General features: G+C 37.9%; 1 protein-coding gene and 1 non-coding gene across 5 annotated transcripts in view; both read right to left on the bottom strand.

Annotated features, from left to right (window-relative positions):
• Positions 1-1,959: 1,959 nt before the first annotated feature.
• LSM14A (LSM14A mRNA processing body assembly factor) overlaps positions 1,960-14,623 on the bottom strand; it is a 56,533-nt gene continuing 43,869 nt past the window's right edge. Inside the window, exons 6-12 of one of the 4 annotated variants that reach the window (XM_029240109.1) lie at positions 14,411-14,476; positions 10,875-11,057; positions 10,598-10,769; positions 9,259-9,490; positions 7,100-7,176; positions 4,845-4,901; positions 2,136-3,909 (exon numbers count right to left, since the gene is read on the bottom strand). In XM_029240109.1, the coding sequence (XP_029095942.1) occupies positions 3,867-3,909; positions 4,845-4,901; positions 7,100-7,176; positions 9,259-9,490; positions 10,598-10,769; positions 10,875-11,057; positions 14,411-14,476 (830 nt within the window). In that variant the 3' untranslated portion in view covers positions 2,136-3,866. Of the gene's footprint in view, positions 3,910-4,844; positions 4,902-5,816; positions 5,854-7,099; positions 7,177-9,258; positions 9,491-10,597; positions 10,770-10,874; positions 11,058-14,410; positions 14,477-14,623 lie in introns of all 4 variants that reach the window. The other 3 variants (XM_029240086.1, XM_029240093.1, XM_029240101.1) reach the window with 3 other exon arrangements.
• Positions 12,630-12,732, bottom strand: LOC114890102. The gene has a single exon (XR_003792239.1). It is a non-coding gene; the product is annotated as a U6 spliceosomal RNA (small nuclear RNA).

Genomic DNA, 14,623 nt, shown 5'->3' with positions numbered 1-14,623 from the left:
TCTTGGAGCCAGATTTCAAACTGTCTCAAAAACCACAAGCTCGCTTTTACTAACCGTGGCTTTGAAAAACAGGATAAAAACTTCTGCGTCACTCCTCCTCAGGAGGTTGGTTTGACCCCCACAACAGCAGGGCCTGGGGCCTGCATCTTCAGCTTCCCAGTGTACACGCTAGCTGGCCGACGGACTGCTGCTGGCCTCCAGGGCTCTGCTGCTCAAAGCTACACTCTCCCTTACTTCCCTCACCTGACTAGCTCTTATGCCAAGAAGTTGTCCCAGTGTCTCTATACTGGGAGAAGCGAAGGCAGCCTGCTCTGAGCGAATCCCCATTAAGCACACCCAGATTCAGAGATTAACGGTGCTACTTTACTTCCTTAAGTTTGATTCCGATTGTACTCATACTTGTCATCTTTTAAAATCACAGTCAAAGGAGGTAAACTAAGCAAACTGGTTGACATCTGAGCTCCTCTAAGAGCTTACTCGCCTTCATTACTTTATTCTGTGACACTCTCCCCACTGTCACTACTTAAACCAGCTTTTAGTCTCTGAACTAATAGGGCAGGGGGATCCTGTAACAATGAATCCAGACACGATCAGATGTGAGCTATTACCACAGGGCTGTGCAGAAAGAGCAGCTTTTCTTTCAGACTGACAACCCATGGAGACAGGGACAAAAACTATGTAAAACTGAGACACAGAAACAACACACACTCATTTCCTACATGCTAGGAACGGAGCCTCGGTACTCAAAGCAGCCAAACCCTAGAGGAAACAAGTCTCAATTTTCCTGTTTCCCCTTAGATTCTATCCTGCAGAAATGCACCCCTGCTCCATTTAGTTCTTTCCCACTCTTCGTGCTGGAGTCACAACTTAGATATACTGAGTTTGGAAGGACAGAGAAATGATAAAATAGTTCTACATGGAAACATCACCAAGACCCTTACAAGGAGGGGGGGCTAGATTAGATGAGTCAGCTGTGATGTTTTAAAATTGGCTTTCTAAACCTGGCTGATCAGAACTACTGGTGGGACTTAGGCAGATTCCCGGGTTTCACTGCAGAACTTCAGAATCAGACTCTCCAAGTGTGGGGCATGGGAATTTGTACTTTAAAAAATGCTCCTCAGGTGCTTCTGGTATGAGATTTATGAACTACTGACAGAGAACAGGATGAAATGGTAATTCCTATGTGATGATAAATGAGTTTCCAAAATGTTGACAGTACTCCTGCAAGTAAGGTCCTTTTCCTTTCATATACCATGTAAAGATTCTTTAGTAAAGTTTTATTAAAAATTTTTGGGGAAAAATTAATTCCCCACTCATTGTCTTTCCATGTAGAGGGACTTTAGTCAGTATTTCTCAAAGTGGAAGGGTCACTGCTGCACTTGGGCTGGATAATCAATTATGGCACTGTCTAGCATAGCACAGAACATTTACCATCCTGGCCCTTACTCTTAAAAGCCAGTGGTGGTCCCCGAGTCATTGTGATAACCAAAACACCTGCTTTCTCATTCCTAAATGCTCCCTGGACGGCAGTTCACCCCTGATTAAGATCCATTGAGCTGAATTAACATTCCTGACCACTCTCCCTACCCCTCACATTAAGCCGTGCTTTTGGAAGGAGAAATGGTCTATCCAAAGACAAGTTTCAGCGGAATCAGCCCTTCCCTTTTTTGTCTTTTGCATGTGCTTGCCCACAGAGGGTGCATTCTAGCCTAAGGTTTCCAGCTTGGCCTGTGCCTGGTTGGCTTAGTCTCCTCATGTCGTGGATGGTAACTCAGGAGCTTTCTGTACTCTAGGAGGGGGAGAAAGGGCTTCCAGCTTTAAACACAACACTGTATAAATCCTAGGAAAACAGAAATTAATTTAGCTATTTTAGGGAATATAAACATGACCATAATTCCATTCTTACATGTTAAAGATGCCCTTCACTATACTTCTTTCTACTGTAAGAAAATATTAGTGTTTAAAGAGAAAGAACTTTGACGAACCTTTTTTATTGAACAGTTTTATTCTGTCTTAGAATAAAAACCTTTTTAATATTGTAAGGTGCACTGCAGGTATGTCACGCTGCCGGTTATTACTGGGGTACCAAATGCCCTAGTCAATGACGCAGAGGGCTTGGAAAATGCATGAATTCATACTTTCAGAGCGTGTAGAACTGGTATTTACAGTTTTTTTTTTTTTTCAAATCAGCCCAGGACATCTCTAATAGTCTACACAGGTATTGCCATAGCACTTGCTTTGATGTTCAGAATGCCTCAGAAATGTGTTCAATGCCATGATTTATGGGTCCTCCAAAAGATTTTGTTGTTAACATGCGAGCAAACAGTATTAAACAATATTATCTAAACTATGGCTGCCAAATACTGGACCTTAATAATGAAACCAAATTACAAAACATTTTCTTGTAGAGCTACACAAAAGATATAAAATTAAAATTATCAACCACCTTTATATACTCCAATTCTCCTACAGTGCAATTTTCCATATCTTTATCACTACTGAATATTTTAAGGAGAAAGTTAACAAAAATCAAAATAGATAAAAATATTTAATCTTTGGACTTTATTCCACGGCCTTCATAAAAACACAAAGTGGCCAGATTTTTTTTCCACTATAGCTTAAAATATCAAAAAGATTTACTAATAATTTTAGCAATTAACTCTATACTGAGTCATTTGTGGGTCACAGGCCTAAGGACCAGTGTTATGATATCTTATAGGTTGCCAAAATAATTTCTAACACTCTGAATCATCTTGAAATATAATGGAAAGAGTCAAGGTATCACAACAAAACTCCAGGCATATCAGGAAGAACAGGTTAATTGACACCTAGTTTTATTGTCTTAAAAAAGGGGGGGGGTTACTTATTTGAAAATACAGCTAAGTACATTCTTATCTATGATTATTTACATTTGTATACTGAAAATATCTATTATGTGGATAAATCCTGTGATATGCCATTTGCTACAAAATAAAGTTCTTACAATGAGCATAAGTAATTTACCCTTTTTAGATAATGAAAGAATGTATCAAATCTTCATTTACGTTCCAAACATTTAAAAAAAAAATCAAAATCAACAATCTTAAGCCTGAAAAGCTATGAAAAAAAGACCCACCCATACTTCTGCTCCTCAGCACATCAACTTCTGCAAGGACACAGTATGTTTGCTGACTTTAAAATGTTTATTCTTTAAAAAATTAGTTGCTTTTTATACAGCTATACAAAGTTCTTAATGTTTCTTTGGCAATGGAATATAATGGAATTTTACAACTATATAAAAAAGTTACCTTTGCCTAAGAAACAGTATTTACTGTGTGTACATAGTTGACTGACAAAATTCTCTACCATCCAGCACCCTAATTAATTGACGAAATAAGCTACCTCAGAAGGGTTATTACAGGATTTCCAAAAAAAGAAAGAAAGAAAGAAAGAAAGAAAAAGAAAGATATAGACAGACACATAGACACACAGACCCTTCCTTCTGTGGCTCAAAACAGTATCACGGCCCTATCTGCAGGCAACTCACAATAATTGCCAAATACAATTTAGTGATAAGAAAAATCCTTTCAGTGATGAAAAAATACTTATAAGTTCCACTGGAGTACTGCTTTAGTTTAACTATACATAAGAAATCACTTAACCTTCTGCTATTCCAAATATATTTAATGCTCATTTATTAAGATGAGCCTTCCCTCCCACCCCCAAAATTAACTGTATTGTATCTTTGAAATTAAGCAGAAAAACAAACAAACAAACAAACAAAAACCCAGTGCTGGTGACAAATATACAGCAAATTCACTTTCTCATTCTTCTCAAAGACTGAAACCAATTCTCAGGACCACGAAGAGCTAAAAATCCATCTATTTTCAAAGACTTGTTTGCAGACTATGCAGCAACTTTGTTGTCTTTCTAAAAAGGAAAAAAAAAATTAGCTCATGTTTCAAACTATTGGGGTTTATTAATAAGTATTTCTTTTAAATCTGCTTTATTTTAAGTATATTTTTCATAACCTTTAAATATATCCTCCTCTTACTTTCATGTATAAACTCGTTTCACTGATTTCCAGGAAACACTTTTTATAACTTACACACCCAGCAGTGGCTCATTATTTGTTAAGTGTATTTTCCAGTTAGTAGAGGTTAAAGCAGTGGTGCTGTGGGCTTGTCCTAGCAAGAAGGCCCCCTACTAAGATATAGGCACACCCTACTACCTTTGGTGCTGTCCTAATAATTAAAAAAAAAATTAAGCCTTCATCATAGTAGTCAAACTCATCAAATACAACTGACAACATTTTTTGGAAGAAGATAAATAAAATTCCCGAGTCTTTGATATCTTTACTAAGCAATAAAATATCCAGGTGGTAAAATAACATTTCTCTTCTCCACAGTTTCATGTCAGGAGAAAGCAATGATTTGGAAATTCATTTTAAAAGGACAACTTTTAAATCTGAAATAAGTTCTGAAAATCAGAGCGCTGCCTGGGAAATGTTTTTAAAAGCAACCAGGGAGAAAGCAATAAAAATCTCAAGGAGCCTCTAGCTTTCCAGTGAGATTAATCCTAAACCAAATGCCTGTACACAGAGCCAAGGGCTTCTCTTTTCCTCAGGACTAGTTGCTACCTGATTTTTACTGCTGATTCTCACCCTGACTGTTAGAAATACACACTGCCTATGTTAAAAACTTAATTTTATCTGTGTATACAACACCAAACCATTTGTACAATGTTATTAAGTTAGAATACAAACGGCATGGTGTAAGTTGATACAGAAAGAAATAAGCTGAAGATGATCCTGATGTCTGTCCCCCACCGATGCCAACCTTCACATGCCCTGTGTTTTTTTTTACCTTTCAGAAAGCTGTATGATCAATCCAGACCTTTTAGGGTTCAAAAGCTGTGATTTTCTGAAAGGTAAAAAAAGAAAGCGAGATAGAAAGGGAAAGAGGGAGGGAAAGGGGAGAAGGAAACAGAGAAGTAGCAGGAAGGAAAGGAGAAAATAAAAGGGGAAAGGGAGAGAGTACCATGCTGAGTCATTTCAGATACCTTGTTGTCTCTGGACCCTCTCTGAAGAAACACAGACTCAAATGAAAGGCAACCTGTCTCACCCACCATGGCAGCTTAACCTCCTTAGCAGCAGCATATAAAATAGGAGTGGGCCACTCTCTCATTAGCCCCAGCCTGATCTCCCAGCCCCCAAAAAAGAAAGAAAAGAAAAAGCACCATAGGACCAAACTCACCACAAGTTTATGTTTCTAACATTATCCTAAGGAAAACTCAGAAGCCGAAGAGTAAATTTTGGCTAAGCTTATACCTAGATCAAGAGAGTTAACTCCTCTGGGTCCTTGGTTTCCTAACTATCTATTGGAGTAGGGTGGGAGAGAAGTTCTAGTTTGACTGATATTTCTAAGGAGTTCTAAAAAAATATATATGATCCTATCTTTACCCATGTTTTCATTAAACAACCAGATCTGCTTATAATGTTCATGTCAGTGGAGCATAAAGAACAAAGCTAACCCATTACATGAAGGCTGCTGCAAATGCCACTGTACTTCATCTCTGAGAAGTATTAGATGCTTCAGAAACAAGTATAATCTTAGAAGGTAAATTTCCTTTATGCAGTAGTGGTCAATCACTACTTCCACCTTTAAAGGTGCCAGATGCTATGATTTAGAAGGAACAGGCTGCTGAGAAGGTCTGGGATCTAGTGGCAGACAGAAGGATCATTCAACTTTGGAATGGACAAGCAATGGCTAGCCATACTGATGGACCTTCAGCCTCACTGAAGTAACTTATTCCTAATCAACATGCTAAGTACTTACTTCAAGCCCACTATGGCTCCATGCTGAGATAGGTGTTCTGGTGGAAAGAAAAGTAAAATACATATTCACTAATGCCAAGAGGCTCCCATCTAGTTGGCGATGCAGAACAAAACAAAACACATGAAATAGGGAATATAAGTATATGTAAAATGTGTGGTGATGAAAGCAGATACCACAGGAGGTCAGAAAAGGAAGAAATCAGTGGAGGAAGGAAGAGAAGTTTCTAAGGATAGAGCAAACCTTAGGCAAGATTGAAAGGAAGCCCCTGTCTTTCAGCTGGGTCTGTCTTCCCACTGGACCATAAACATCAAGAAGGCTGGGACTGCATGTGTTTTGTTACCACCAATGTCCAGCATAGAGCTTGGCATATACGAAGAATTCAATATATTTGGTCAATGAATGAACTCAGAGTTGGAATCAAGCAGTGTGTATAAGAGATGACCATGAGTCAACTGCTTGAATCGGACAGGTTAAAGGATAATAATAAATGGGGCTGGATATATCCAGTGGGACCCTTACAGAGTAAAACGAGCAGGCAGTGCAATGTCACATTAGAACCTTCTAGCCATCAGCCTGAGGTCTAGTGAATCTATCACTCCTTGAAACACCCAAGCAGAGGTTGAACTATCTGTCAGGGATACATTAGTGCGGATAAAGACTCATGCAGACAACCTCTACAATGCATTCTAATTCTACAATATATATGATAGGAGTTTTAACTAAAGGCTCAAAATGGCTGAATAGTGAGACACGGCCTCAAAACGAAGGTTTGCATTAATAAGTGCATATTCTATGCACACAGTGGTTACTCAAAGGTTTACTGATGACTGCTCAGATAAAGGGAATTAATGATCCAGTCTTACACAACATGACAGCTAACTTTTTCAAATATATGAAAAATCATTATGAAGAAGAGTATATTCTGTGTATAGACAAGGGTAGAGTTAAACTAATAAGTTTAGAAGGTAGAGGGAAAAAGATTTTGTTCAAATTATGTGTGTGTCTGTGAAATCCTAATAATTAGAGCACCCTTGGGGTGGGATGGATGCTCTTAGAAAGTGTAATAAGTTCCCAGCCCTCATAAAGGATACCAACAGAAGAGGTTTTTGGTTTGGCCAGGAGGTCACAACTCTCAGATGCTTTCCAACTCTGAGACTTTAATGGTGTGTCTGAAATAAAACTGTGCAAAACTGAGGGCCAGAAAGGTTTAACAACTCAACTGAGGTCATACTAGCAAAAATTACTAAAATTCTCATCAGGATCAAGGTCTAATTTAAACGTACTTTTTCTCAAACCAAGCTGACTCAATGTGGTCTTCAACAGGAGTTGCCATAGGTTCTTCAACAGGTAGCTGATATGCCTGAAGTGAGGTAAAGAGAAACTGAAGGTCTAAACACCAATCAGTGGGTTATTATGGTAGTTGGCAGAAACGCCTCAAAGGAATGAATGTGGTGATGTGGAAATGGCCCATGATCATGGATACCTCCACAGCCTGGGAGACAAAAGAATACCAAACTGAGATGATGGGAAAGTGAGAAGATGAGGAGGACATTCTGAGGAAGGTTAAGTTTAAGTTAATCACAGGACACAATGCAAGTAAATATAGAAAAATGTAAGTGAAAGCATACAAGGTCCAAGTTGAAAAACTGATTAGAAGCTATGAATAGACAAGCTCAGAAAGGGGAGGGGGAAATTGCTGCAGGAGAGGAGAGAGGGAAAGCTTGAGCCTATGCTAGAGTGCAAACATGAACACAATGGAGCAAACTGAACATTGCAGGCAGAAGGAATGGGTAAAAAGGTCGTGAGATAGGAATAAGCTTGGCACTAAACAAGAGCAAGAAGACCCACATATGTGTAGCAGAATGAATGAAGAAAAGGGCAGTCCCACTGGCAACAAGATCTAGAGCAAGTACTAGACCTCTCATCTGGAGAAACAGGCAGATCATGAAGCACCTTATAGGCTGTGTTAAGGAACATACGTTATTTTTATAAAGAGAGAAATATCAAAAGTGTTAAAAAAACAAAAAGCAGGAAGAAAGACTCCACGTTGGGTGGGCAGTTATCAGTGTCAAATATTGCAGAGTAGTTAAGGGCAAATATTTGTGAAAAGGCTACTGAATTCTATAAGCAAAGGTCACTGGCAACCTCAAGAGGAGTAATAGTGGCAAGGAAGAGGAGTTCTGTAGTTCCTAAGACACAGTCCCCTAGCTGAAATGGCCATTTTGCAAGTTAGAAGTGCTGAAGCTACATCAGGCTGCATCCACCATGGCTGGGTACCCTGAGCTAACGACTTGAGGCTAATTTTCAGCAGCCTTGGATGTGATGACACAATATTAAAGGCATCAAAATTAACAGAACAGATCCAAAAGCCACTAACAATGACCCTTCAAGAGGGATCTCAACAATGACCAGTTTTAAATATTGAATAATGAAATTCCTGCTAGTAGGTCTTTTTGTTTCTTTTCCTTTTCTTATTTTTTTTTTAATTTTTTTTTTAAAATTTATTTTTGGCTGCTTTGGGTCTTTGTTGCTGTGCGCAGGCTTTCTCTAGTTGCAGCAAGCGGGGTCTACTCTTTATTGCAGTGCATGGGTTTCTCACTGCGGTGGCTTCTCTTGCTGCAGAGCAGGGCTCTAGGGTGTGCGGGCTTCAGTAGTTGTGGTATGCAGGCTCAGTAGCTGTGGCGCACGGGCTTAGTTGCTCCGCAGCATGTGGGATCTTCCCAGACCAGGGCTTGAACCCATGTCCCCTGTGCTGGCAGGCGGATTCTTAACCACTGCGCCACCAGGGAAGTCCTGGTCTTTTTGTCTCTAGCTGCCCTATGTAATTCCTAGTAGACTTCTTTATGATAGGATTTTGATCGTTTCTTTGATTATATACTTTCCTCTCCACTATCCCTAAAATCGATGACTAGGATAGTAACACTGACTTAAAGACCCCTTTAAATATGTTCTTCCTAGATTCTCTTGGTATTGAAGCATACTTTGTAATATGAAATAAAGGTGATACAATATGGCTCTTTTCTGTACCGTATAATATCTTTTAGTGATCCCCTGTGCCTCCAACAACAACAACAAAATTTTTTTAAGGAAAAGAAATTAATCCTAAGTCAGTCTCTTAACAGGTTTTTGGAAGAAATTTTACCAGTCCATTAAATCTGAAATCATGGTTTTATAACAGAAAGATAAAAAAGAATATCACATTTCTATCTCTTTACTTCCTCCAACTGAAAAGAAAATAGTTAAAAAAGAATTAGATGCATTAACCAAGAAGTTACTGCTCCTTAAAATTATATAAATATCCTAATCAGGTACATCCTCCACTGAAAAGTCAAATGGAAGTTATACAAATGCCCTAAAAATATTCACCTCTAAGAGATAAAGAGTTTAAAACATTTTGAATTTCATACAACTGCAAGCCAACCCCAAAGCACATAATACTTACCCTATATTCGAAATCTGCAAACTCCCTGCCCCCACGACCTCCTCTGAATCCACCACGAAATCCTCGAGGAGTGGCAAAGTTACCACCTCGGCCGCTACCACGTCCTCGGCCACCACGGAAACCAAGACCTCCCCTGCCTCTGTACCCTCCACGGCCACGGTTTGGACGAAGTGGGATTCCAAATGTTTCTGCATTTAATCTTCTTTCTTCAGCCCAGGTTGGTCTCCGTTCTCTATTATGAGAACAAATAATCTTTAGTGTATCAAGTTTTAAAGAACATTTTCCAGCAAAACTATGCAGCACTGATTCCCAAATTAAGGCTAAGTAATTCCTAAGAATCAAATAAAAATAAGCACCTTATCTAAGTCATCACAAGCTGTCCATGGCAATATGTTCCTATAATTCATGTGAAAATATGACTGGTATTAAGCTTCTTGCAAACGCAGTTGATAATACAAAGAAACTGACAACAGCCCCAATAAATGGGATTGGCAATTGACTCTACCCTCCAATCAGTCCCAAAGGAAGAAAGGGCAAAGCCAGGAAAGGAAACCCTGTCTCAGGATGTGAAGAGATGGAGGATAGATCCCTGAGTTCCTAGTACGCTCCTGGCCCAACCTCTGAACCTGACGCCTGAAGCGTCTGAATTGCTGCTGCTGGCCCACAGCCCAGATAATCAGAGGATTCAGAATCATCCCCGTCCACGTTTAAAGTGAAGTACAAAACTGCCACCAGGTGGCACCAAACTGCAGCCTGGAGGACAATTAGGATCAGGCAGCAGAAACCCTGGAACTCTTAGTTTGTTATGTTGGATCCTTTAATTAACCAGTTTTCTGGATCCACATTTACTGCAATATAGCAGAGCTTTACTGTATCAGCAAACTTCATCTGAACTACATTGTAGAGGGGTAAAGTAAAAGGTGTTTAGGTGTTAGATGAATGCCTCTATTTTTATTTACTAATTTTCAAATGTGAATGCATCCCCAAACAAAAGTATATGATTATTTATTTTTCTCAAAGAGCAATATCATTTAAAATTTTAGTATAAATTATTTTCTTTTAGCAAAATAAATCATTAAACAATTGTAGTCATTAGATTTTTTTTTTTTTTGGCCACACATTGCCGCATACGGGATCTTGGTTCCCCGACCACGGATTGAACCCGTGGCCCCCCCACCCAGGGATTGAACCCGTGCATTGGAAGTGCGGATTTTTAACCACTGGACTGCCAGGGCAGTCCCTAGATATTTTTAAGTATTCATTAAACTTTGTGAATTTATAAGAATTCATTTCACACTTCAACCTCCTAAGAGCATAAGAGCAGCTTAAAAGACTGTACCTGTTATCATCACAAGAAATATTATCAAAGAAAGATTTAGTTTTGTCATAATAGCAGTTAGGTCCAAGTGGATCTTCTTCATCTGCATTTCCTTCACTGTTTTGGGTATCAACTCCTGAGTCTCCTTTATCTTCACCATTTACAGGCTTCTCCTGTTTCTCAAGTTTATCTTCTAATGAAAAACAAGCACATACCATAAAAGTCAAGACTTGTACTAAACATCCATAATTCACAAGTCAAATAAGAGTATTTTTTGAATAGAAAAATAAAAACTCACCTTTCAATTTAAGTTTATTATGAAACTCTCTGTCGATTTCCTCCTTGTTAAATTGTGCATTTGCACTTTCAAAGTCAAAGTCTTTCTCAAATTTCATTGGACCATCTCGTCGAATACCAAATCTTCCCCTGCCACCTCGATGACCCCCACGCCCTCTCCTTGGAGCTGAAGGAGCACCTGGAACTATATTAATAAAGAAAGAACAAGCTGGTTTAGAGCAGAAGCTATTATTGTGGTCTTTATGGTCAACAAGAGAAATGCTTACAAGTCTCTATACACATGATGATATTTGTATTTTTTAATATAAAAAAGATGAAGTTTCACAAACATTTAATACATAATAGACTGAGAAGAGCACATATAAAATTTATAAACGGCACACATGAAATTTATATCTATGGGGTTTACACTCATACATGCTACTGATACAGTATACAACCAAACAATTTGGGAGACTTCTGTACTAAATTACTTTGTTCTTCTTATATCCCTAATACCTACAAAATGTCAAATATATATTGGGTTCTCAAAATTCAGGAAGACTTTTATGGAAAGGATCATAGAAATCAAGATTTATAGTGAGAAAAATAGATGAACATTTAGCAGCACAAATTGCAAGATAACACAAAAGACAAGAAGAAGTACATGGTCTCGGATTTCCCTGGTGGCGCAGTGGTTAAGAATCTGCCTGCCAATGCAGGGGACACGGGTTCTATCCCTGGTCCGGGAAGATCCCACATGCCGCAGAGAACCAAGCCTGTGAGCCACAACTACTGAGCCTGTGCTCTAGAGCCAACGAGCCACAACCACTGAGCCCGTGTGCCACAACTACTGAAGCCCACGCGCCTCGAGCCCGTGCTCCACAACAAGAGAAGCCACTGCAATAAGAAACCCGTGCAATGAAGAGCAGCCCCTGCTCACTGCAACTAGAGAAAGCCCGCGTGCAGCAATGAAGACCCAACGCAGCCAAAAATAAATAAATAAATTTATATTTTTTTAAAAAAAGAAAAGACGTACATGGTCTCAACCACTCCAACCACTTCCTGCTTCACCTTTACTGTCTCCCTCTAAATGGCTCCATATTTTTCAAGTCTTCCTGTATCTACTTTTCTCTACAATTTAATACAATATCAAGATTTATGAGGTATGATAAAGCAATACCAAAGTAGCATAAATTATAGTGAAAACTTGAGAACCCAAATATCCAACACAAGAGGAACAGTTAAGAAGAAAAAAATTAAAAGAGAAACATGGAATAGTATTTGATGTTGGTTAACAGAAAAATATAGAGCACAAAGCACTATGATTTCAATGATTATAATTATGTGAAATGTTTAACACATACTGATAAAGATCAGAAGTGACTACAGAGTAATAGACAGGTTTGTGCTCACTGTTCACTAAAATTTGGCAAATTGTCTAAGTTTGAGAAAACAAACCTCAAAAACCCACAGCAGTATATCCAGACACTTAAATCTAGACAAGCAGGATGTTTAAATATTCAGCTCTACTACTGAAAATGTCTTGGCCAAAAGCCAGAAATTACAGCACAGTATTTCTGTCTTAAATTTTGAAGGGCAGTGACAGATACTTTTATTTATTGCTTTACATGATTTATATTTTATTTTTTAAATTGAAGTATAGTTGATTTACAATGTTGTATTAGTTTCTGGTATACAGCAAAGCGATTCAGATAGACACACACACACACACACACACACACCACACACATATATACACATATTCTTTTTATATTAAAATATGCAGTGCTTCATGAATTTGCACGTTATCCTTGTGCAGGAGCCATGCTAACCTTCTCCGTATCGTTCCAATTTTAGTATATGTGCTGCCAAAGCATGCACTACTTTACACGATTTTTGAATGATGGAAGCATGGCAATTATTTTATCTTGAGAAGAGAGGGGTTCTTTTTCCAAATTAAAAAAAGTGAAACATAGTAAACCAAACCAAAACCTCTGTAATTCTATGGCACACAGCACAAATAAAATACATATAGGGACTTCCCTGGCGGTCCAGTGGTTAAGACTTTGCCTTCCAGTGCAGGGGGTTCGGGTTCAATCCCTGGTTGGGGAGCTAAGATCCCACATGCCTCATAGCCAAAAAAACCAAGACATAACTCAGAAGCAATATTGTAACAAATTCAATAAAGACTTAAAAAAAAAATGGTCCACATCAAAAAACAACAAACAAAAACATAAACATATAAAAATGTACAGAAGAAATAAAGTGTTTATACATTTAAAATTGTACCTAGCTTTCTAAAATTAAGTGAAAGAGCATCTTCCAATTATTATGTAATTAAAGAGATCACACACTGCTTTTATTTTTTAATTTGGAAGAGTTTATAATTATAATTTATTCTCTGCTAATAAATTAGAGAAGAATAAAATGGATGGATTTGGGGTAAATGTCATAGATTACAAAACAGATAAAGAAAGTATACAGTCATATTAAATCAATAATAATGAAAGAAAGTTAAAGTCCTTGAATAATTACTTCAAAAAAAAAAGGAGCCCAGACCTTAATTTTAATGAGAAAACTTCTCAATTTTAAAGGTACAGGTAATTCAATTCTTTTTTAAAACATTTATTGTATTGAAGCATAGTTGATTTACAATGCTGTGTTAACTTCTGTTGTACAGCAAAGTGAGTCAGTTATATATATTCTTTTTCATATTCTTTTCCATTACGGTATATTACAGGATATTGAATATAGTTCCCGATAATTCCATTCTTTTTTTTCTTTTGGCCATGCCACGCGGCTTGCAGGATTTTAGTTCCCTGATCAGGGATTGAACGCAGGCCATGGCAGTGAAAGCACTGAGTCCTAACCATTAGGCCACCAGGGAACTCCCAATTCCATTCTTAAAAGCATAGAAAACAATTTTATAATGCTAACATGAAACTGACACAAAAACATAAAAAAATACAAAAGACAGTACAAAAGAGAAAGCCATAAAACAATGTAAATATAAATATACAAGTCCTACTTGCAGATAACATTCAAGAATATATCAATAGACAACTGCCTACCATCAAGTAGGGTTTATTCCAGACACGTGATTAAAAAAAAAAAATCTTTTGAAATAATTAGGTTAAAAAAAATTGAAATAAAAGTAGAGTGGTCCTATGTGCCTATCACCCAGCTTCCCCTCCAACAGTTACATCTTGATTATCTATTGTACATTATCAAAAACCGGGAAAAACCAGGACACTGGCACAATATAATTAACTATACTATAGATCTCATATTCAGATTTCAACAGTTTTGGATGTTCTCATTTTTTCGTATGTCTTTATGTACAGTTCTATGACATTTTGCTACGTATGCAGATCCACAGTACCCCCACCATAAGATAAAGAACTGTCTGTTACCACAATGAAACTCCCCTGTGCTACTCCTTTATAGTCACCAACCCTTGCTATTCTTTCTTTATAGTAATTATGCATCATACATTTCAAATGTTCTCTATTGAAAAGCATAGGATAAGGCTTTCAGATCCAAGTAACAACTTACCAATTTGTCTCTTGCTATCATTTCTGAGTTGCTCATTTTCTGGTCTTGAAACCTTGTGTACTTCAGCTATAGAACACACAGAAAGTGACAGTTAACTTAGGACACATAATCAAGAACTTCTGGAAAGTTAGAAATGGAAAAACAAACAAACCCAGAACAAAACCAAAAATCTATATATCCCCACCACCATCACTACTTTGAGTCAAATTTGAA

Source organism: Monodon monoceros, unplaced genomic scaffold, assembly GCF_005190385.1.
Source record: "Monodon monoceros isolate NGI ecotype Baffin Bay Population unplaced genomic scaffold, NGI_Narwhal_1 Super_Scaffold_10, whole genome shotgun sequence".
Lineage (NCBI taxonomy): Eukaryota > Metazoa > Chordata > Mammalia > Artiodactyla > Monodontidae > Monodon > Monodon monoceros.
This window is presented reverse-complemented; position numbering and strand designations above follow the sequence as displayed.